This window comes from Triturus cristatus, chromosome 7 (genome assembly GCF_964204655.1).
Source record: "Triturus cristatus chromosome 7, aTriCri1.1, whole genome shotgun sequence".
Lineage (NCBI taxonomy): Eukaryota > Metazoa > Chordata > Amphibia > Caudata > Salamandridae > Triturus > Triturus cristatus.
In genome coordinates, this window is record NC_140590.1 from 1,543,767,183 (window position 1) to 1,543,792,985 (window position 25,803).

General features: G+C 43.3%; 1 protein-coding gene across 1 annotated transcript in view; it reads left to right on the forward strand.

Moving 5' to 3' along the window:
* GDAP1L1 (ganglioside induced differentiation associated protein 1 like 1) overlaps positions 1-25,803 on the forward strand; it is a 619,148-nt gene that overhangs the window by 107,724 nt on the left and 485,621 nt on the right. Inside the window, exon 2 of the mRNA XM_085619314.1 lies at positions 22,704-22,965. Within this exon, the coding sequence (XP_085475440.1) occupies positions 22,786-22,965 (180 nt within the window). The 5' untranslated portion in view covers positions 22,704-22,785. The remainder of the gene's footprint in view (positions 1-22,703; positions 22,966-25,803) is intronic.

Genomic DNA, 25,803 nt, shown 5'->3' on the forward strand with positions numbered 1-25,803 from the left:
TTTTGTACATAACAATTCAGCGCAGAGCATAACCCATCGGAAAAGTACCGCCTGCAACAGTGTATTACGCTATGATAGTGCCCACCCTCGACATGTAGTTAACAACATCCCTTTCGGGGAGATGGTAAGAATGAGGAGGATTTGTAGTACTCAGGAGGGATTCATTCAAAATGTGACAGAAACTAAAAAGAGATTCATTGCTAGGGGTTATCCTGTGCCCCTTATGAATAAAATTGAGAAAAGGGCATTAAAAGTAAAGAGAGAAAGTACACTTGAGGAGAGAACGCCACGAATAAGAAACAAGGAGTGCCCTACCACTGCACTTGTGACTACTTTCAACAGGGACAGTGGTAAGATCTTCAACATCCTTAGAAAACATTGGAGATTACTTTACGAAATACCGGGCCTAAAAGTCAAAATAACTAAGACACCCAGGGTCACTTACAGGCGTGGCCAGAACTTGAGGAATTTATTATGTCCTAGTTTTGTAACATCTCCTAAAACTCCCAATTGGTTGACGGGGGGTCAGGGTTTTTTTTTTACGTGTATGAAATGCAGTGTATGTAAAATGGGAAGAAATAGGACACGCACTTTCCAATACAACACTGGCAAAATACATAAGATCAAACACACCATTACGTGCAAAACCAAGTTTGTAACATATATATTGGGCTGCCCGTGCGATATTATATATGTGGGCAGCACTAAAAGGGAACTCAAGGTTAGAATACAGGAACATTTGAGAGCAGCAGAAAAGGGTGACTCCAAATACCCCCTTACAACACATATCCAGGACAAACAACACAAGCCTAATGAATTGTGGTTCTTTGGGATAGATCACATACCACCATCCCCCAGGGGAGGAAATAGAGAGCTGGAATTAAGAAGAAATTAGGCTGGCTGGATATGTAGACTCCGATGTGTGGAAATGGGGCATAACACTGAATCTGAAATGCACTATTTTCTCTAAAATATACCGACACAGTTAAATTAAATAACTAATGAGCTCTACTTCATTGATGAGGACTCAATTGATCAATTTCCGATTAGTAAATGCCCCACTACAGGGTATGGATTCTGCGTCCGAATAGAACGTCTAATTATGGCATTCTTTACATTATTGGTCCTTTAATTTTGTAAATTCCGTGATATTCAAATGACTTATTATATGCACCGAATCCAATGTTGAGTATATTATCTTTCCAATATGGCGACCATTTGCGATACAGTATTGGTGGGTTGACGTTGATTATTACTGTTTCCGGTTTGATATGTCCCTTTCGTGGCACTAAAGATAAGTCATTATGCGTACCATTTTTTGTTCCATTATCTCTCACTTACTGGCCTCCCACATATGTTAGCCCTGTGACATTAAGACACACTATTAGCCTTCCCTGACTTTACGCTGTGAGCATTACCTTTCCAACATGGCAACTATGTTTCCCTTCTGACTCACAGTGACGGTATGATATTTCCTTTCCGCGGCACTTAAGATAAGCCATTACGTGTACCATTGTTCGTTGCGTACATTATCTCTCACTTATTGGCCTCTCACTTATGTTAGCTCTGTGATATTAAGATGCAGTCTTAGCCTTCCCTGACTTTACGCTATGAGTATTACCTTTCCAACATGGCAACTATGTTTTCCTCATGATTCACAGTGACGGCGCTCTGACGCAACTTCCATTGTTTTGAAACGAGAAACTCAGGTGTTTTGGGTTTTAAGCTTTGACCAATACTATTTAAACATACGAGCAAAACCACCTCTTGGTGCGGATTTCTGACGGATTTGGTCCCATCTCGTACACGGAATATGCGGAATCGGGTAGGTTATGTGTTGAATTTTTTAATGTTTTATTATTTTTTTGGGGTGCATTATAGTCGGGATTCTTTATAAACTTAAATCCCTTGTTTTTAGCTGATAGTTAGGGGTTCGTGGGATTAGAGTTTTGCTTTACAACGAGCGACATTTCATCTTTATCCCAATTGATTGAATCATACGGCCATTCGACTCGTATATGGCTTAACTGGGTCCTACTTTAATTAGAAGAAATTGGGATTGCTCGGTGCGCTGAATTCACTCATACATAAGCATTGGTACGCTGAATTCTGCCTTTGGCCACGCTGTTACTTCTCTCTTACTCTTTTTTCTGTTGTTTTATCCGGATTCTCAAAAAAAAAAAAAAAAAATAGTCCAAGCTTCTCTTTCTAGGATGACGTTAAAGGGATTGTGCTAATAGAGTTTTACTCTATGTTTAAAGCTGTAAGATTGCACACAGACTACACTTACAAATTACACAGCCGTGCAGGCTCTTTTTCTACTTAACTGAATTGTAATGTGTGTTTGAAAAAATCGGAACTGGTCGGTGTTACTGATTTATTTACACATAGTGAAAGAGTGACTATGTCTGCATACTGTTAAGCCATTATTCCTACCTTACCCTTTCCTTGCTTTTCGCCTCGTTTCGCTCTTGGGGTCTTTTTACAAATATGCTTTATTTGCGATGTGGTCTATCTTGTCTGATTGGACTGCCATGTTTCCACTTTTAGGCAGTTTGAAGACTTTGGGTTCTGTCCGTATCATTGGACGAAGTCTGACCGTGCATTGTACTGAAAGAACGTGACGTTCTGGTGTTATTTGTTTGATACACCTTTACCCTTCAACTGGCAATCCCATCTTGCGAATGTAAGTTTAGATACTCCCATGAGAAGTCTTTCTTTTATTATAAATACTTGTTTTGGAAGTACATATATTATATGCATAGACTATAATGATTATAGGAGTCATTACACCAATATTGTCGCTTTCTTCCTTGGATAATTTTTGCTACACTTTAAGGTCACCATATTAAATGACTTACTCGTATGATTTTATTATTAGATTCCTGTGATAAAATTCCCCTGTTTCACATATTTCTTTATTTTGGATCTTTCCAGTGTCATTGAATGGTGTTCTTGAAATTACTCCGAATATAAACATACACCGATTTATTACTGTCTACGGTGGGTACATTTTCGGTCCTCTTCCTTTTAAAATTTAACTGAGCCCCATTTTTTGATATACTAAGATGATGATCACAATCCAAAACGATGTTCTCTTTCTCCCTCATTTTTTCGTATGTTTTGAAGTCTCTGACATATACTAGCATAATTTATGCAGACTGAACATAGGAACGAGCCTATCGCTGAAACTTGAAAATGAGTTTTACACATATATGCTATCAGCTGGTATACAATTGATTTACGTCTGTATGCAGAGTTGACTCACAATTTTGACTAGCCAATGGGAAAAAGACGGTTACGAATTTGTCTATGAATAACTTGCAACAATTGTTGGTTTGATGGCGGTTTTAGTTGTCTCATGTCTTCTTAGTACTGTTAAAGTGATGTCTTTTTGTAATATCCATATGAATTGGTGTTCTGTTATAAATTATGTTTGTTAGGTATGTCTTGGTTTTGTCACTATAAATGTTGTTATATGTGTTATTTATTTATATTTTTTATATATACTTTTGCAGCCCTGAAGAAGTCCCAAGTTGGACGAAACGCGTCGGCTGCTTTGGCTGTTTTTAATGTCAATATAACAAATGAAAAAAAAAGAAGAATTTTGAAAAGAAAATGCATCAAGTACATGGACTGATTTAACACATTTCACATCTGTTGAAGTGGTGCACCTTTTGCTGTTTGTTTACATAGGCTCCAGAATTCGGAGAAGCACTGTGCTGGCGGGTGCTATTCAAGAGTGCACACGTGGGGTGAACTTAAATTATCACCAATCAATATGATGGGTTAACTAAAAATCCGGTGCTGTCCTAGAGGTATACCGCTAGCTTTTCTGTTTTTTGCTGTATGTGTTACCAAGCAGCTTCTGAAGGGAAGATTATTTTTTAACCCCCTCCGTGGGTTTGATAGGACAATTTTTAAAAAGTGACCTGCTTTTCCACAATACAAGCACAATATTTAATCCGTTCGCCGTTGCCACTCTTCTGTGAAAATTGTGCTGCGAAGACCTCATATCTGCATTGCTTTAGGGTCATCTGCTATTTTATGCTCGGTTTGTCTCTCTTCGGACATACTAAGGGCACGATTCCGATGCGGTTAGGAAGGCCACCTAATGGCATTTGCTCCATCCAAATCGGATCGGGAACGTGTCTTTCCGACTGATTCGGAAAGGTTTCCGACCGATGCGAGTTAGGCATTAGAAATATCCCCATCTGAACCCGACGGCATTTGGAATGAGCGAGCCGTGCAGAGCAGAATCGTACGTCTCTACGGGTTGCATTTTCGAGCGATCAATTACGATGCAGGAGTCAGACAACCTTTCCGAATCGTGCCGTCCGACTCGAATCGGCAGTCGGAATCAGACTTTGGGGGCCCATAGCAGGCCCCCATGCACCCAGGGCCTTCCCATTCGGGCATGTGAGGGTACCCATGGGTCCCCCCTTACCAGCCATACACAGTGTGGCAGGCACCAGGGGGTGCCCGTCACAGGGTGCCCGATTTTCACTAGCCACCCTTTTCTTCAATGGGAGCATATGTATTTGGTCAGAACATAGGCTCCCATTAAAATCAATGAGAGTCCAACCAAATCATATCTGGAAGCATCCAGATGCATCATACTCGGTTGATCGGACTCTCCCGATCCGAGTCAGTTGGAAACAATTCCCAAACCGATTCGGTCGGAATGATTTCCGAACCGCATCGGAATCAGGCCCTAAAGTCTTGGTTCACATTTTTCCTTACCTAACTTTCTTTCTTCTAATCTATGATCCAATTGAACCACTAAATCAAACAGCTTATCACAATCTTCAAGAGGATCCACCACCTGAGCTACGAAATCTTTTAACTCATCTCTCAAGCCTCAAGAGAACAGGGATGCCCTTTATTCCTTTGCCCAACCAGACTCCGCTACCAATCTATGAAAGGTAGTCAGGTAATTAATTAGACATTTATTGCCTTGTTTCAGGTTTAACAATTCATTGTCAGTTGAATGCATAAAAGTATGCCTATTGAATAACTTACGCATTTCTGATTTAAACTTGTTATAATTATATAACATAGGATCATTTCTCTCCAGAAGCGGTATGGACCACTTGGCCTCGGCTCTCCCCAGATAGGAAAGTACAAACACCACCTTCAACTGATCACTAGAGAAACAATTAGCAAAAAATGCAACTGCTACTGGTTAAGAAACATAGTGATTTTATACTGCTCTCCGAAGAACTTTGAGGGGTGACTACTTGAACTACTGGAGTCACTGAAATGTCCCCACCAGGAGATCCCTTACCAGAAAACACAATGGGGCCGATTCCGATCCTGGAAAAACCGGGTACGAAACCGTCGGTCGGAGCGTTTTCTCTGTCCGACTCGTACCCGGTAAAAACACCATACAAACTTGCAAGTACGATTCGTACGGAAACCTCATTTCCTTACGAGTCGGAAAAAACACCGACCGACAGCAAAATACATACGAATGTGATCCGGGACACCGCGGACGTGACGTCCGGACGGAGTTAGGCATGTTTTTACGTCCCAGCAAGTACGATTCGTACCGACAGCTGTCCGGACGGCAATATTTTAACGGCACCCAAAAAGTGCCGGAAAAGCCCGGTACACGCCGTCCCCCCTCAGCCCCCCGTATGTACGCGCCGTCCCCCCCCAGCCCAGCAGATGGATGCGCCGTACCCCCAGCCCCCCCCGCGGATGGACGCGCCGTACCCCCCCAGCCCACCCGTGTATGTACGGCGCGGACCCCCACCCGTGTATGTACGGCGCGGATCCCCACCCGTGTATATCGGCGCGGACCCCCACCCGTGTATGTGTGGCGCGTACCCCCACCCCTGTAGGTACGGCGCAGGCCCCCACCCGTGTATGTATGGCGCGGACCCCCACCCGTGTATGTACGGCACGTACCCCCACCCCCGTAGGTACGGTGCAGACCCCCAGCGCATAGCAGTGGTAATGGTACATTTTACCCTGCCGCTATCCTATGGTAAAAATATTGATTATTTTTTATTAATATTACGTTAATATATATCTATTAAAAAATAAAAATATAAGTTTATTGTTTTTTAACTTACATTAATTATTTACTATTTTTAAGGTTATTTAAGTATTTTTAAATATGTTTTAGTTAATTATATTTATTATTTTATTATTTTTACATTTCTTTTAAGACACTTAAAAAAATTCGATATTTTGACTAACTATATTTTTTTACAACAATATTTTTGATTCGATATTTTTGTACTTACCTGTTTGTAGATAGGAATTCGATATTTTTGCATTCTATATTTTGTCATCGATATTTTGGTAGGTCTATATTTTAGTAGTCGATATTATGTCAGTGATCCCTCACCATGTAATAATATCATGATATCACAAAGATGATCCTTGGATTCACACTAATAAACCCTTAGCTCAATCCTGGTAGTGTGGCAAAAAGCACTCAAGGTTTACTAGATGAGCATGTGTTAAGCAATATTTTACCTGCAGTCTGCAGGGAGCTATTCCCACTAATACAAGGGAGTCTGAGTCTGCTTCTGGCTCTCTTAGGGGTCCCTCAGTCTGGGGGAACCAACCTTTAGCCTAGGACAAGCCTCATTCATACAGTTCCAAGAAGTGTTGCCACAGGTCCAGTGTATCCTTCTCTTTGTTTGTGCAAGTTCCTGTTGTCCATGACACATGTCCCTTCTGTGTCATCTTTGATGCAAGTTGGATCAGTACTGAGGTTCTGGTGTCAGGGGTGTCCATTAAATCCTAGATTTAGGTGCATTAGGGGCGTGGGAGAAAGTAGCCAATGAGCTGATTGTCACTGCAGCTAATCCGCCCCTGATGTGACCACATCCTGGTGTGTAGGTCACCTTTTCTACCCAGAACCATCTATGCGTAGTGCTGGGGGTCCGCACCGTACCTACGGGGGTGGGGGTACGCGCCGTACATACACGGGTGGGGGTCCGCGCCGTACATACACGGGTGGGGATACGCGCCGTACCTACGGGGGTGGGGGTACGCGCCGTACATACACGGGTGGAGGTCCGCGCCGTACCAAAAGTTAATTCCTGTGCTTCCCAAGCCCTGTTATCACTGGAGGAATTTGTTACTCTTCAAGACACAACAGCCCTCAGGGGAAAGGGGAAAATGGACGAAAGAAAATAGACACATGAAGAGTCTGAAGTCCACACAGGATGTCCACTTAAGATCTGAGTGGGTTCAAACCTCTTAAGTATGGTTCTGGAAAAATAAAGAAAATGTTAACTGTTACTCTCTATTTTTCTCTCTCTTATTCTCTCCAACCACATTTTGGCTTATTTACAACACCACAACTAAGTCTTACCACAACTTCCCTCTTTCCCCACCATAACCCAGAATATTTTTTGAAGACTGTATATTCTAAAGAATCAAAAGTAGCACAATTATTTATATACACATATTAATAAATAAATTCATATACACATTGACGTACGCATGTATTCTAAATGGTGAACAGTCTTAATATCGAGAAAAAAAATATCGAATGGACATAATATCGAATGGACATAATATAGTTGTTAAAAATATCGAATTGCAGGTAAGTAATATCGAAGTACATAATATAGGCATTAAAAAATATCGAATTTTTATTAATATCGATTTTTTTAAAGTGTTTTGCATGTTAGTATATGTGTTAAAAGTGTATATTAGTTTTTGTAATGTATGTTTAATTTTTTTAAAGTAATGAATTTTATGTTATTAAATTTTTGCGTAATTTAATTCCGTAGCGGGTTGTGGGTTTATCGGGGAATAGGGTGGGAAGTAATTTAATAGTAATTAAGTAAATATTTATTTTTATTTATTGGTATTGATAATTAATGTATTAATTAATTATTAATTGGTAATTAAATGTTATTAAATTATTAATTGATAATTATGCTAATTGTATTAATTTATAATTTGTAGTGGGTTGTAGGTTTATTGGGGAATATGGTGGGTAGTAATTTAATTGTAATTAATTAATTACTGAAAATATTTTTGTGTATTGATAATTCATTTACTGTTAATTAAGTATTAATTGGTATTTTTTATTATTTATCAATTTTTGGTATTGCAAATTAATTGGCTGTTAATTAATTATTAATTGGTAATTAATTTTTATTAATTGTTTAATTGATAATTATGTTAATTGTTTTAATTTATTATTTGTAGTGGGTTGTGGGTTTATAGGGGAATATGGTGGGAAGTAATTTAATTGTAAATAATTATTTATTAAATTTATTTTTGTATATTGATAATTAATTTACTATTAATTAATTATTAATTGCTATTATTTGTATTTATTCATTTTTGGTATTGAAAATTAATTGGTTGTTAATTAATTATTACTATGTAATTCATTAAAAAAAATATATTTATTGGTATTTATAATTCATTGATTATTAAATATTTTGTGATTGGTAATTAATTTTAATAATTTTTGTATTGGTATTAATAATTAAATCATTTTAAAAAAAATATTAGATTATTATTTTCCCTACTGCTGCACTCATTGGAGTGGGAATAGTAATTTTTACCCCTACTCTATCCAACGCTTTCCCTACTGTTGCACTCTTTGGAGTGGGAATAGTAATTTTTACCCCTACGCTATCCAGTGTTTTCCCTATTGTTGCACTCACTGGAGTGGGAATAGTAAATTTTACCCTCCCACTATCCAACGCTTTCCCTACTGTTGCACTCTTTGGAGTGGGAATAGTCATTTTTACCCCTACGCTATCCAACGCTATCCTTACTGTTGCACCCTTTGGAGTGAGAATAGTAATTTTTACCCATACGCTATCCAACGCTTTCCCTATTGTTGCACTCACTGGAGTGGGAATAGTAAATTTTACCCTCCCGCTATCCAACTTTTTCCCTACTGTTGCACTCTTTGGAGTGGGAATAGTAATTTTTACCCCTACGCTATCCAACGCTATCCTTACTGTTGCACTCTTTGGAGTGAGAATAGTAATTTTTACCCATACGCTATCCAACGCTTTCCCTATTGTTGCACTCACTGGAGTGGGAATAGTAAATGTTACCCTCCCGCTATCCAACGCTTTCCCTACTGTTGCACTCTTTGGAGTGGGAATAGTAATTTTTACCCCTACGCTATCCAACGTTTTCCCTATTGTTGCACTCACTGGAGTGGGAATAGTAAATTTTACCCTCCTGCTATCCAACGCTTTCCCTACTGTTGCACTCTTTGGAGTGGGAATAGTAATTTTTACCCCTGCGCTATCCAACGTTTTCCCTACTGTTGCACTCTTTGGAGTGGGAATAGTAATTCTTACCCGTACGCTATCTGACGTTTTCCCTACTGTTGCACTCATTGGAGTGGTAATAGTACATTTTACCCTCCCGCTATCCAACGCTTTCCCTACTGTTGCACTCTCTGGAGTGGGAATAGTAATTTTTACCCCTACGCTATCCAACGCTTTCCCTACTGTTGCACTCTTTGGAGTGGGAATAGTAATTTTTACCCCTACGCTATCTGACGCGTTCCCTACTGTTGCACTCACTGGAGTGGTAATGGTACATTTTACCCTGCCGCTATCCTATGGTAAAAGTATTGATTATTTTTTATTAATATTACGTTCATATATATCTATTAAAAAATAAAAATATAAGTTTATTGTTTTTTAACTTACATTAATATTTATTATTTTTAAGGTTATTTAAGTATTTTTAAATATGTTTTAGTTAATTATATTTATTATTTTATTATTTTTACATTACTTTTAAGACACTTAAAAAAATTCGTTATTTTGACTAACTATATTTTTTTACAACAATATTTTTGATTCGATATTTTCGTACTTACCTGTTTGTAGATAGGAATTCGATATTTTTGCATTCTATATTTTGTCATCGATATTTTGGTAGGTCTATATTTTGGTAGTCGATATTATGTCAGTGATCCCTCACCATGTAATAATATCATGATATTACAAAGATGATCCTTGGATTCACACTAATAAACCCTTAGCTCAATCCTGGTAGTGTGGCAAAAAGCACTCAAGGTTTACTTGATGAGCATGTGTTAAGCAATATTTTACCTGCAGTCTGCAGGGAGCTATTCCCAATAATACAAGGGAGTCTGAGTCTGCTTCTGGCTCTCTTAGGGGTCCCTCAGTCTGGGGGAACCGACCTTTAGCCTAGGACGAGCCTCATTCATACAGTTCCAAGAAGTGTTGCCACAGGTCCAGTGTATCCTTCTCTTTGTTTGTGCAAGTTCCTGTTGTCCATGACACATGTCCCTTCTGTGTCATCTTTGATGCAAGTTGGATCAGTACTGAGGTTCTGGTGTCAGGGGTGTCCATTAAATCCTAGATTTAGGTGCATTAGGGGCGTGGGAGAAAGTAGCCAATGAGCTGATTGTCACTGCAGCTAATCCGCCCCTGATGTGACCACATTCTGGTGTGTAGGTCACCTTTTCTACCCAGAAACCATCTATGCTGCCACTCCTAAAGAAGGCAGAAATCTAATTTAAGAGTATAAACAAGGCTGATCACCCTGGAGGTGTGTCTCGTCTTCTGGGGATTTAAGCCTCCTTGACTAACTAGTTTCTGTCCTTTCTGGGTACAAACGAGCCTGGGGCAGGGCTCTTTTCTCCTCTTGGAGTCAGCTCTGATGCATATCAAAGGTGATGCCGCCTTTGAAGATGCTCGGCAGTGTGATCACTCCCAGGAGTCAGGAACAAAGGCTGGGCAGAAAGGAGGTCACACCTCCCTCCTTCCCAGCAGGCTAGTGAAGCAACTTAAACAGGGGTGGCAGAGTGGGCTAAAGAACGGTGATGGATTAAACCCAGATCAGTTGACTGGGGGTGAGTGCTTGCAATGTTCAACACTCCGTCAATCATTTCTTTTGGTTTTGCTTTGTTCGCCATAAGTTGGCAGGGTATGCTTAGACGTGAGTCCCTTGCTCACTTTGCCACTGGATTCAAGCAAGCCTGGCTGAAGATGGCTGAAATGGCAGAAACCGGTCCTAGGAAGCTTGTTTCCGGTCCACGGAAGACATGGCTTGGCAGTTCGGGCTGGACTGTTCCCATGAGGCACAGGGTCAGACTGATTTGCATATGGCCATGTCTGAACTGGGGTGGCAGAGTGGGCTAAAGAACGGTGATGTATTAAACCCAGATCAGTTGACTGGGGGTGAGTGCTTGCAATGTTCAACACTCCGTCCATCATTTCCTTTGGTTTTGATGTGTTCGCCATAAGTTGGCAGGGTATGCTCAGACGTGAGTCCCTTGCTCACTTTGCCACTGGATTCAAGCAAGCCTGGCTGAAGACGGCTGAAATGCCAGAAACCGGTCCTAGGAAGCTTGTTTCCGGTCCAGGGAAGACATGGCTTGGCAGTTCGGGCTGGACTGTTCCCATGAGGCACAGGGTCAGACTGATTTGCATATAGCCATGTCTGAACTGCGGTGGCAGAGTGGGCCTAAGAACGGTGGTGGATTAAACCCAGATCAGTTGACTGGGGGTGAGTTCTTGCAATGTTCAACACTCCGTCCATCATTTCCTTTGGTTTTCCCTAGTGAAGCAACACATCAGAGCAGTGAGCTTCAAAGGCTTCACCACCTTTGATATGCATCAGGGCTGTCCCCCTGAGGAGGGCATTGCCCTCCCCTTGCCCCAGGCGTGCTTGCACCCGGGCAAGGCAAGAAATTAGGTATGCAGCAGGTACACACCTCCAGGAAGGCTATCCACACCTCCATGGTGAGCATCCATATCTGTTCACCTAAAATAGAATTCTGCCATCTTTAGTAGGGCAGAAATAGTAGGTTCTGGGTAAAGGTGGTCACCTCAGCACAGATTAGCTGCAGAGACTGGCTTCCCATTGGCCACCAGTTCCCAAGCCCCTAACTCTGCTAAATCTAGGATTTAAGAGACCCCCTAGAAGCCAGAATCTTGGCCCTGAACAACTTGCATCAAGGAAGAACCAAGAGGATAACCCGTGTCTGCGACAACCAGACTTTGTCCACAGCACCAAAGAAAAACAGGGATACTTTGTCTATGAGGCAGCAGACTTGGAAGTGAGTGAACAGCCCCTTATCCTTGGCTAAAACTAGACACCCTTAAAGAGAGGGATCCCCTACGGAAACCAGAAGCACCTTCAGTCTCTCTTGGAGTAGTGACACTAGCCCCCTGCAAACTACAGGTAAAAACACTCACTGGATCCAAAGAATCAGTGGCTATCGGGGACTCTCTTGGATCTCCCAAATCCAGGTGGTCTATTGCATTGTGGGAGTTGTAGCCTCACCTGTCACGAAGATTCAGGCTGCTACCTCACTCCCCCAGACCCAGTGAAGTTCCAACACCTTGTCACTGCGCTTACCCGTGCCAAAGCTTGATGGTCACCAATCTGGTAACCAACCCTCACACTTGATGCTGCATCTACAGGGAACACAATGCAACCATCATCTGACGTCAACATCTGTGTATCTGTTTTTGCATTCTGTTTCTTGCAGCACTGTGTAAGTGGTAAAATCAGCACCAGGGCTGCTCACGTTCATCAGCGAGGACAGCCAGGACAACTCTTCACCCGGACTCCTAAAGCTAGGTAAAATTGATCTGACTGTCTTGGCCTGGTCCTGGGGCCTGCATGACCTTAACCCTGTAAGTGTTCCACATAACTCAACCTTCAAGTGACAGATTGTCACTAGTGGTTTTTACCATTGACCACAATGTTATTTTTTCATGTATTTTATGCACGGATTTATTATTGCTTCTGAAATCTATAACTCTGGTTATATGTATGATATTCTGTTTATTTTTGTGTCTAAATTAAGATAAAAATACACTCTATTTTTATAAATTGGTGTCAGATGTCTCTCAAGTCATGTCAATTACTTATCTTCCATGGCGATACTCTGAAATGCTTAACACGTGTTCCTCTAGTAAAGCCTGACTGCTATTTGCCACTCAAACAGGGCTGAGCCTCGGATTTATTAGCATGAATCCAAGGACCATCTTTGGGGTATTGTGATAATATTACATGGTAAGCCTACCCATGACATTACACTTTCCTACAGGTAGCATGAGTTTTCTAAGGTTTTCTATATTTCCAACAGTTGTGTTTGAATAGTTTGTATTTGCTGCTTTCGATGTTGGCAGCATGATATAATTTTGGAAGCATAATATTATTTTTATTGTTTGAATTCTTCGCTTCACTCAATGAGTCACAGGGAAATACTATGCTATTCATCAGTTAAGGGGCATGCAACACTCTCATCTGGTTAAATGTGGAATCCTCCCTTCCAAGATGGCTGTCATGTGAACGTGATGTTGCATCAATCTTAGATGAGGTGATGCACCTTGAAATTCAGTGAGAACACTGCCTCACATTCAGTGATGACTGGGGGTGAATGTTTGATTTGCTCTGCATTCCATCCATCACCTGTGAGTCTTTTGCTTTCCCGTTCAGTGATGAGCATATTTTTCTTTATCTTGTTTACATTTTCTGTGCCTGTCTGTGTGTGCCCTTCTTTGGTGCCACCTTGTTCCTTGATTTAGAGCACCTAACAGGTTCCCTGCTGCTCACCTGGCCACAGTTGTTTTTTTTTAACAGAGTTTTATATAGCGTGAACTTGACCCGAATCGTATATCAGAGCGCTTTACATAGCACCAGTTGCATTACATGAGGACACATTCCTTTTTGTTAGGCACGGGAAGATTAAGTGATTTGGCCAGAATCACAGGATGTTCAGCGTCATTGCCGAGACTCGAACCCAGTTCCCTAGATTTGAGGTTGACTGCCCTAGCCGTTAGGCCAGCTCCTCTCCCATGTTTTAACATGCAGCTTCCTTGCCATCCCTTCCAGTTGCCTCTCGGTAACTCAGATCCAGCTTTGCTCCTGGGCCAGTCTCTGCTCTGGGACAAACTCTTCTTTTGGAGCATATGTTAGCTTCTCTGCTACTTGCTGGGCTGCATATTTAACAAGCAGAGCACCTGGCATCCCTTGCAGCCGCCACCAGGCTTCTCGGTGCCCACCACCCTACATTACCGCACAAATTCCTTTACAGTCCCTAACAGAAGCAAGGCAAGTGTTGGCTAGGAGCTACCCTGGAACAGCGGAGTCTGAATAATGCACACCACCTTGCTAGTGACCTTGCCCTGCCTCTCACCCCTGCCCTGTCTGCAGCACATGCTCTACAATTTCTCTTCTAGAGAATGTCTAACACAGATTAAAGGCCACTGAGTGCATATATATGAAACATGGCAGCCATGGTGCTGCAGACACCGTGGCTCCAGCCCTGTTTGAACATTGGGCCAGTGACGTGCAGCAAGCACCAATGACCACCCTGCTAGTATATTTGCCTGAGCAGTGGTTGTTCATGGAGCTTCCTGCTGGTTATATTACTGCAGACAATGGTGCTGCCCTGCATGGGCTGAGGACTAACAAGTAATGGTGCAAATATGAAAATGTGCTAACGTTTATAAAGTGAAGGGGTAGGTCTGAGCATACAGAAAAGATTAAGCAATTGTGCACATCTTAACATGAATACACAGTAAATAAGTAATTATGCACATATCAATATGCCCTAAGGATTACTGAGTGATGGGGAAAACAATGCCATGCAGTCAAGACTTCTGAGTGACTATGCAAAGCCTTTTCTGGGCTGTGACAGGCAGAAGGAACCACAAAAGCATGCTCACATATTCATCCATTCATCAGACTCATAGATATACATTCACAAAACCATTCAACCATTCACTTTCTCATTATTCCATTCATCCATTCACCTAAACGATCACTCATCTGTCCCCTATCCTATTCATCCATCCATCCATCAACCCACTGATTTATTTTTGTTTTCATCCATCCACACAACTAACCACACAAATAAATCGATCAGTGAAGAAGTAATTTTACGTAATTAGGATGCCGGTATGAACTTTTCTCTTTCTCTTTGTGGTAATATCACCTGGGACCAATTCAAACACACTAACGGGGATATTGACACAGCAACGTAGGACCTGATTATGAGTCTGGCGCTCCATGGACCAACAGACTCGCGGTGGTGGTGGTCCAACCGTGGTGGCCCGACCGCTTGATTAAGACTATGTGAGTCATTCCAGTGGTGGACCACCAGCTGGAGAAATTTGTTACTCTTCAAGACACAACAGCCCTCAGGGGAAAGGGGAAAATGGACGAAAGAAAATAGACACATGAAGAGTCTGAAGTCCACACAGGATGTCCACTTAAGATCTGAGTGGGTTCAAACCTCTTAAGTATCAGTGGTTCTGGAAAAATAAAGAAAATGTTAACTGTTACTCTCTATTTTTATCTCTCTTATTCTCTCCAACCACATTTTGGCTTATTTACAACACCACAATTAAGTCTTACCACAACTTCCCTCTTTCCCCACCATAACCCAGAATATTTTTTGAAGACCGTATATTCTAAAGAATCAAAAGTAGCACAATTATTTATATACATATATTAATACATAAATTCATATACACATTGACGTACACATGTTTGCGTGGTGGATGAAGTCCCCTTCACTGCTAAGGGTCCTTAGGGGCCAACTAGCCTACCTGTTACCTCCAGTAAGCCCCACACAGTGGGACTGCTAATAGGTGCTCACAAGACACGTTCCTTTCTCCACCACTCTTCAAACACGCCTCCCGGCGAGCTCTTGGTTTGGGTATGAAGTCTCCTTGCCTTTTGAGAGTCCCTAGGGGCCAACTTGCCCTCCTGTTACTTCCAGTAAGCCCCACACAGCTGGATTGCTGAGCGGTGGTCAGAGGCCATGCCCCCTTTCGCCACCACTCTGCAAATACACCTCCTTGCGCACTGCTGCTTAGGGGATGATGTCCACTTTAGTCCTGAGGCCCTCAGGACACAAAGGGATCTCACCCCCCCACCAGCAGTGCACCAAGAGGCGCTTTTGCAGAGTGTTGTAAAAAGGGGCGTGGACCTCGACTACCTCTCAGCAATCCCACTGTGTGGGGCTTACTGGAGGTACATGGTGGGCTAGTAAGGCACTAAGGACCCTCAGCAGCGACGGGGACTTCATCCCCCAACTAAGAGCGAGCCAGGAGCCACGCTTGCAGAGCAGTGGAGAAAGGGTGCGGGCCTCCGGCGAATTGCCAGCTTTGTGTTTTTGTATTTTAGGATGGGGGGCTCTGTGGCACCCCCTTCCCTTTTGCCCTTTGGCCCCGGGGGATGACCCTTTTTTGAAATTAAATTGAAAAGGAAGGGGGACCGTGCGACCCCCTTCCTGAGGCCGATTTCGGCCCCGTGGACCCTATTTCCCGGGGCTAGACCTATGTTCTTATTTTAATACATAAGGGGAGGGGAGGGGAGCCACACAGCCCCCCTCCCCAGGTCAATTTCGGCCCGAGGCCCGGCCAATTCTTTTTTTTTAAGGGAGGGGGGCTGAGTGGTCCCTCTCCCCAGACCATTTTCGGCCCCGGAGACCCCATTCCCACAGGGCTTGGCCATTTCTTTTTAATGCTTTGTTTTTTGTAAGGGAGAGGTGCTGTGTGGTCCCCTCCCCAGGCCAATTCTGGCCCTGGGGACCCAATGCCCCGGGGACCAGCCATTTATTTAAATGAAAAAGGGATGGGGCCGAGTGGCACCCCTCCTGGGCCATCTTCGGCCCAGTGGACCCTATCCCCTTGGCTTGGCCACAACGTTAGGGACCGCAGGGGGAACCCTAATGCCCCCGCGGCCCCTGCCGGCATTGCTTTTGGGCAGAGGGAACTGCATGGCTCCCTCTACCCAAAAGCAATTCTGCTTCGCTTCATGGAAGCGAGAGCATCTTTTCTGCTCTCGCTTCCATGAAGTGAAGTAGAGTTTGCAATGGCATGGCGGGAGCAGTGATCCCACCATGCCATAGCAAACTGCAATGTCCCTGGGCTGGGCACCCTAGGACATTGCTGGAGCCAGCACTGAGGTTGGCGGTTCCCCGGGCCATGAAGGGCTCCTGGAGGGGGCAGCGTGGCTCCCCTCCCATTTACATTGTAGCCCCGGAAGGTGGTGGCCCCTAGGGGCCACAACAGACCCCCGCATTCACTTAAGGTATGCCCCAGGGAGAAGGTGGTCCCCGGGCTCCCCCCACACTTCATTTTTAAACATAGCACCGGGGAGGTGGCGGTCCCTGGGGCTGCAGGGTCTTCGCGGCCCCCCCGCATTTAATGACTATAGCCCCGGGGCGGTGGCGGTTCCCGGGGCTACGTTTGGGGTGCAAGAGCTCCTTCCACCCTTTTTTTAACAAAAAATCCTCAGGGAGGTGGGGTTCCCAGGGGCTGCCTGCATGGCTACCGAGCATTTCATGAAGATAGCCCCGGGGAGGTGGCGGTCCCTAGGGTTGCATATCTAACAACCATTGAACCCTTGACCTGGCCCGCCTGGGGGCTTAAAAGTAAGGAAGCGCTTTGTTTTCTTTTCTGCCAGATTTGCTCACCCAGCAAAACTCTCACTGATTTTATTTTTTTTAAATGCTTGCTTTTTTTGGGCCCGGAGGGCCCCTGTGGGACCCCCCAAGCAGGCCTAGGGGATCAGGGTGTTACAACCCTGCCACCTTATCTTGTTTTTTTATCGCTTTTTGACCTTTTTTCTTGTGACTCAGTTCAACCGAGTCACAAGATGGCTGCCAAAACTTCCTGGTTGGAACTGTTGCCAGCCAATCAGATTGCAGGCTGGAGATTGCAAGGGTTTGTGGATCCTCCGCGGCCGTATTTGTATATCTGAGAAATATTCACATTTCTCAGCAACCACTGAATGGATTTACACCATTTAACAAAAAGAGTGCTTTCTGAACCATATACACCTACACAATACCATTTCAGGTATAGAGTGACACATTAATTATGCAAAAAAGAAGCAGAGAACTCTGGGTAGTTCCCAAGTTTAGGTGAAGAGCAGCTCCTGTATAGAGCACCCTACAGCACCAGAGACACTCTAAATATGCTCACCTCAAATATCTACTTTTCTATCAAAGTCTTTGAGCATAGGATTAGCACAGTGCCATCCATGCTGAGATAGAAAGAGACACAACCACTTTCACACCCACACAACTACTAACACACCATACAGCCACTCACACACCCTCTCACAGAGCTACTCACCCACTCACTTACACACCCACTCACACACCCATACAGCCACTCACACACCCACAAAACCACTCTCACATCCACTTACAGAACCACACAGCCACTCACACATCCACTCACACACCCACACCCACATATGTACCCGCACAACCACTCACACACCTGTACAGTCACTCACACAGCCACACACATCTACTCACATGCCCACAAAACCAGTTACACACATACTCACAGACCTACACAGCCACTCACATGCCCACTTACAGTCCCACACAACCACTCACACACCCATGCATACAGCCACTCACACATCAACACAACCACTCATAAACCCACTCACAGACCTACACAGCCACTCACACACCCACTCAAAGACCCAGAAAACACTCACACACCCACTCACAGACCCACACAAAAACTCACAGACACACCTACACACCCACACAACCACTCACACACCCATATGGCCACTCACACACTCATTCACAGACCCACAAAACCACTCACACACCCACTCACAGAACCACACAGCCATTCCCACACCCACTCATAGAGCCACAGAACAACTCACATCCACTCACACAGCCACTCACACGCCCACTCACACACCCACTTACACACCCAGACAACCACTCACACAGCCATACAGTCACTCACACACCTACAAACCCACTCACACACCCACAGAGCCACTTACACATCTACTCACAAAGCCATGCATACACCCACTTATACACCCACTCAGCCACTCACCCACTCAGCCACACACCCACTCACAAACCCATATAGGCACTCACACAGTCACTCACACTGCCACTCACACACCCACACACAGGCGGTGATACACTTATAGAAATTGCATATATTTGTATTAAATGTGTTGTTGTTTTAGTATTGAATGTGAGCATTTGTTTGGAAATGGATTCGCATATCTATAACAATTTTATTTTTAAAAGACTTAGTGCATTGCATTTATAGAAAGACTACATAAGTTACCTTACCTTAATTTTGTAATCTTTAGTTTTAAAATATATGAAAATGAATGTGTGAATAAAATGTATTTATAAACTTGTGAAAATGTATATTAGTAAATTGAACGTATGGGTCAAATTATAGTACACTTTATATTTTTTAAAACATAGAAATTTGTTAAAAAACCAACGGTTACAGGGACATTATAATTAGGAAGTAGCAATAAAAAACATAGAAATTCACTGAAAAAGTCAAAGGTTACAGGGACATTATTGGTAGGAAATAGAATTTAAAAACCCTCAAATTCACTGGAAAAACAAACGTTACAAAGATGTTATAGTTATGTTCATATTTACTTTACACACACAAAACCATTGATATTCAGCAGTTATACTTACCTGAGGTAACTATAACTTAGAGCCCCTACAATGCACTGCTTATGACCTCACATATTATATCCCTCATGACATGTTAGTGACATCACTCATTACATCACTGATTACATCATCCAGCAAAGTAAACTTCAATATACTTCATAAAATACCATTTATTTATTTTTCTAAATAAGAAAAGGAAGGAGACTGGGAGAGCGCACTGTAACTGTATCAAACTCTACACCGTTAGAAATTGAGAGTGAGAGGGACCCCCTAAAAAGGCCAGGGGAAATAGGGTACTTATGCTAAGTATGCAAAGAGATTCCCAGGCATGTCACTATAAACACTGCTCTGACTTAACCACATATAGATAGAAGCCCATATGTTAGAACATGTACACCTTAAATTTGGACAGACAAATTGATAAAATCATTAAAACAATTTCTTTTATTTTTGTATTATTAAAAACACTGTAAAAATACTTTCCTAAAGAAGTATACAATAGCTAATCAAGGAAATCAATTACACCCAACACCGTGCAATCCTATACATGAAATACATTTGCATATCAAATCTAACAAGAAGTCTTGTTACTATTGCGATCAAATATGCTTACACAGAGAGACCAAGACAGACAGTCAATTTTTGTCATTATTTTGACACATCCGTATAGAAATAACAAAATGCTACTCTTTGGAACAATCAAATTCTACTGTATCTCAAAGACGAAGCCGTTGGTACGAATTGTGTCCAGTACTAGCGTCGACGCGTTTCGATGGTTGTTATTATTAGTCCATCTTTATCAAGACAATCATACTGTCTCTCTTTGTATGGGCACTGGTTGGTTGCCGTAGTTATTCAATCCTTATATCATCACGTTCTGGTTCCACATATGAGAGAGAAACGATAGATTCGATGAGACCTTGCCATTAAAATAATTAAAATCGGGATAATAGGGCGTCCACCGATTGACTCGAGGATATGTTTCGGAAAAGCTACATGTAAGCGTGGTTCTCCTTTGGATCCCCCACTCTGGGATGCCAAGGTATCGCCAGACACCGTGATAGTAGTGCATCCAAGAGTCACAATGGGATTGATCTCGGAGTAATTGCAGCTAATGTTTCTCCACAACTCTCCAAAAGGCCACCGTCTCGGTTATTGAGATCAGAGAAAAAGCGCGAATGCGCAATAGATCAAAAGCGCTGTCTCTGAAAAACGCCGTCGGTATTATCGTCCCCAACCTTAATGAAGATTCTCCGTGGAAAAACCGCTCCGCTTATTCTCCCGCGTTCGTTTCAAACTCTACACCCACTTATAATAATAATGATAAGATGATTTATAGAGCGCCTGGTTACTCCTTTCGGAATGTCCCTCCACTACCCCCAGTACGACCAAGAACATCAGAACAGGCCCTAAGTAAAAATCTAGCCCAACCTATGGTTGTGTAAAAAGACAAATCTTAGGTTTCTTCCGGAAGAATGCTTCAGACCTCTCCTGTCTCAGATATAAAGGCATGATATTCCACAGTTTAAAGGCCAGAAGGCCAAAGTACCCGCCGCCCATGCAGACTTTTTTCACTCTGGGCACATCAGTAAGCGAGATCCCAGCCAATCTCCGGCTTCTATTAGGGTGATAGAACTTTATGGAGGGACGTAAGTAGCGGGGTCCCTTCCTGTTCAAGATTTTTTGGCAGATGCACATTGCTTTAAAAGATACTCTCTTCCTCACTAGAAGCCAGTGCAACTTGACAAGAGTTGTCCCAATGGATGTCCGCCTTGGGATATTAAGCAACAGACGAGGCGCTGCGTTCTGAACTCTCTGATGTTTTGCCAATCTACCCTGTGAGATTCCTAGATATAACACATTACAGTAGTCCAGCCTGGACATAGTCATTGCAAGGACTATTATCATGCAGGAGAAAGTTCTCAGCGGATAGTCCTATCCCTTCTAAACCACTACTCTGAACATTAATGACCAAAGTAAGATGTCAAGCATACAGGCTAGTCTATCGCAAACCACAACAACACCACTCATCAGGCGCACAATGCCTATTGGGCTCAAAGGGCTTCAGCCCCCCCCACCTCCCGTTGTGTGTGTCAGCCCGGGCTGAGACAGCTTCCCAGGCACACACACAGCCACACCCGAGTACTTGACAGGTCTTTAAAAGACCATCTGCTTGTTAATAAGGCTTTGTTGTTTTTTCACCCCTTCTTAGAGCCCCTGCATCTCCACTCTGCCTATTGCAGGAAGAATTACCCCCCCCCCTGAAATATTTTCTTAGCCCACCCCGAAATTTGGCTCTAGTTGTGCTTCTGCCATTCAGCAATCTGGAAAGATGTTTTAGTGCAGACATTCATTTTACATAAACCACTACAGCACACACCCAGTAGAGCGGTCTTAGCGGACAGGCCACTTTGTCACAAACCACTAGTGAAATTATTCTTCATCCTGGAGAAAGATGAGGGCAGAGACGTCAGTGTTGCAAACCACTGCTATACTGAGCCATCACCCTAGAGAGAGGTCTTAGTGAACAGATGAATTTATTTCAAACTGCACTCATTCATCACAAAGATGAGAGGTCTAAACCACAACTATACTCAACCATCACTGTTGAGTGAAGTCTCAAAGAGCAGCTTAAACTGCTGCAAAGCACTACCATACACATACATCAGCAGGGGACGTGTCAGCATAGAGGCTAGTTCACACATAAATTGTACACCCGCTTTAAAAATGGTAGAAATACTAAAACTCAGTCGTACAGATAAAATAGTACTTTAACTTATACAGTAGCTCAGTATATATCTTGCAGTGTCAGAAACTCTCATGAAACACTCACGCTCACTGGATGGTCATTTTAGATGTAATCAGTGACGTCATGAGTTATGCCACTGACCATGCCATGAGTGATGTGATATATGAGGTCATAAGCAGTGCATTGCGGGAGTGGGCGTAAGTTATAGTTAGGTCAAGCAACTATAATTGTTGAACTGTTATGGTTTGTGTGTGCGTAAAATCTGAACCTAACTATAACGTTCACGTAACCTTTGTTTTTTTCAGTAAATATATGTGTGGGTGTGTGTGTGTATATATGTCTGTATATATATATTTATATATGTCTGTATGTATATATATATGCACACACACACTTTTATAGTTCTGAATATATATATCTTTTTTGTATGCACCTATACATTTACACACACAAAGTCTCTGCTGTGACTGCGCCGAGATTCTCATCTGAATATGTGATGAGTAATGTGGCCCCTCTCTCCGGCAGTGATGATGTTTCTGTGTGGCCATGTGATTCTCCGTCGGTGCAGCTGCTCCCCTCGCCTTCCTTTCTTCCAAGCCAGGCTGTCATGGCGACTCCCAACAATGTTACTCCCACCAACTGCAGCTGGTGGCCCATCTCATCCTCGGAGAACGAGGCAGGGAAATGCACAGACGACGAGGAGACCCCCGACACCATGGACCCCAGCCTCAGATCCAAGGACAGGCTGGTCCTGTACCACTGGACACAGTCGTTCAGCTCTCAAAAGGTAATTCCTACCCAGGGTACAAATGGATGTGCACTCCCTGTTTGTATATTTTTTCTGTCATTGAGGTGCTTGCTGTAGGGATGCTGGGGGGGGGGGCATATATTGCAGCTTCAATGGCAGACTCTGTTGCATGCAGGAAACAAATACATGTTTTTAATTTGAAAGGATTATACGGTGTGTGTGTTTTCCTCCAAACGTGTTCAGGGAGGCTGGAGTTCTGCTTTCCAATGCTGCACTATGTGTTGATTCAATTTTTTGAAAATAATTCTCTTCATTGCGGTGTGCGGCTTGAGTTTCATTTAAACAAAAAAAGCGTATCTCTTTTGTGGTATTTCAAGACCACTAATGTGTGTCTACAATGACTCTAGCGGAAACGCCGTGTGCGTCGGCATTTGTGATATCTACGAGGAATAATGCACACATGAGACCCGATAAGAGGAGGGGGAAGGAGGCACGTGATACATGTATGCTTCCGTGTGTATTTTACCTTGTTGACTGAGAGGGACAGGGGTATATGTGTAAGTGTATGGGGGTGCGGAGGGTTGCATGCCGGCACTGCGACCGAGAGGGGCCGGCTTTTAACAGGACACTGCAGCAAAAACCTGCCGTCCAGCCAGCGAGATTTCCGAGCGCCCTTTTAATGCACGAGCATGCCTCTAGTGTTGAATTAAATATTTAGTTAAACAATTGCAAATGGTTGCATTTTAAAGCAAAGCGCATCTTCGTGCGAACACTGGTCACGATGCAGTTGTTTTATTTATGTGTTGATACGGTGTCCCCCGACGCCCGCACGCACGCGCAGGGGCCACACGCCCCTCTTTCTCCCCCTCTCTCACCAACCCCATGTTACGGCTCTTTGCTTACGCTAGCAATTGTTGGGAACACGCCTCGTTACGCGAAAGTCTGGTTGGCCCTGTTTTGTCTGGGGGTAATGCCGCCTGCCGTGCAGGGTTGGTGGCTCAGTGAGCAGGGCATCCTCAGATTGTGGGTAAGCAGCACCACACGGCCAGATCAGACGCTCTGCAGCAGCGTGGCCTCGGATTATTCCCTGACCCCCCCCCCCCCCCTTCCTCCCTTTATTAGCTGGATTCTGCAGTTAGCCCGGATTTACTCGCTTGGCCACACGCTGTGCCTTAGGCCACATCTGCGCGCCAGAGGCTTGTTTCTTCTGTAAAGCTATTATATTAGGTTTATTGCGAGCCCTCATACGGCAGGTGCACAGGCTCCTTGTTTTCGATCGTCTACTGTGCCTTGGAAAATGAAGTTTCCCTGTGCTGGTCAGTAAAGAGTTAACTAACACAAGAGGACCTGATTCGCTTCATTCAAGCTCCACCCCTTTCAGGATAGATCTGTCCTTTACACGTGTAAAGACTAAGAGGCCCTTGAAAATAATAACGCAATTTGGGAACAGGGACTAGAAGCCTAATGCGGTTTTAGTTGCTAGGTGGCGTCTCGTTTTCCAGTTCTGATTGTTAAATTAACAGCTCATTGCATTCTGGGATTTGTAGTTTCCTTTTATGTAATGTAAAAAAAGCTAAAGAAATTGCAACATGCACATTTTGTTGACCACAAGGCCTGAGTAAAGGGCTCCTGGTGACATGGGTAAAATCGGAAACTACACCTACTGCAGCACTTTTATTTTAGAATCTACATTTATTTTAAGGTTCCCTTCCTAACATCAGGCTTTTCCTTGTGAGGCCTGAGGAAAAAGCTTAATGTGGGGCCCTCTGGACACTACTTTCACATTTGCAGGTACTGCAAGAAACTGCTTCTAAGTATAAAAAGAAAACGTGCTCAGCGATAGAGACAACATGGTATGTTCCCTCTAATGAACCTGGGTTTCAATAACGCATCTGTGAATACATTTTACTGAAGGGACACTGGGTCCGGGAGAGAGAGAGAGAGCGGCCTGGTGCCCAATAACACTCTGCCCCCTTGTCAAGGACCTTTGTGTCAAGGACTCTCCATCTGTCCCTGCTTCTCTTGTCAATCCATCTTCTTTATTTCTCTCATTCAAACACCATCCTTACTCCCCCATTCATCCATCATCCTTACTTAAATTCATCCTTTTATCTTTGCAGCCTTCTCTCAATCATTTCATCCATCCATCCATCCAGCCACCGCTCATCTCCCATCCCTTTATTCATTCCTCGACCTCTGTTCACAAAATCATCCATCCATTTCTCCACCTTCCAATCCATCCATGTTTCTCTCCATTCACCCATCTCTAATCAATCCCTCCGTTCCTTCTTTCTTTCCTTTTGTGCTCTCTTGTGTGCATTGGTTCCCCACACCCCTTAGCTCCATCATGCTTTTTTCCGCTAGTGTCACCAATCAAAATCACAGTAAACATAAAAATAGATTTAAAGGTTTCATGAGAGCACACAACCTAGTGGACACCCCCCCCCCCCCGCTAAAGGTGTATAAGTGTTGGGGTCCGTGATGCCAGTGCTTAATTTGAGCCTGTGGTTTCTGGTGCTCAGCACAGGCCCTTAACTGTCAACACTGGTGCTTGTGACGACAGTTTGCCACAAGGTGGTGCTGTCTATCTAATTTGGAGAGGACCACAACAACAGTTAATTATTCATTCAATTTACATTGAGTGACTATTATCTGCTCCCCAAGCCATTATTATAGCTCTGTGGTCATGAAATAGTCCTAGTTGTCACACTTGTAGGAGTGTGATGGTTAATAGTTGTGTTGTTACAATCATTTGCACCGTGGCAAAGGCAATGTATGGTGCGAGCTGCATTTGCCTCCTGACAAGAGCCCTGGCACTTATTTTTTGTTACAAATTAAGCACTACTGAACGCCCTTCCTGCTCAGAAAGCAGACTCC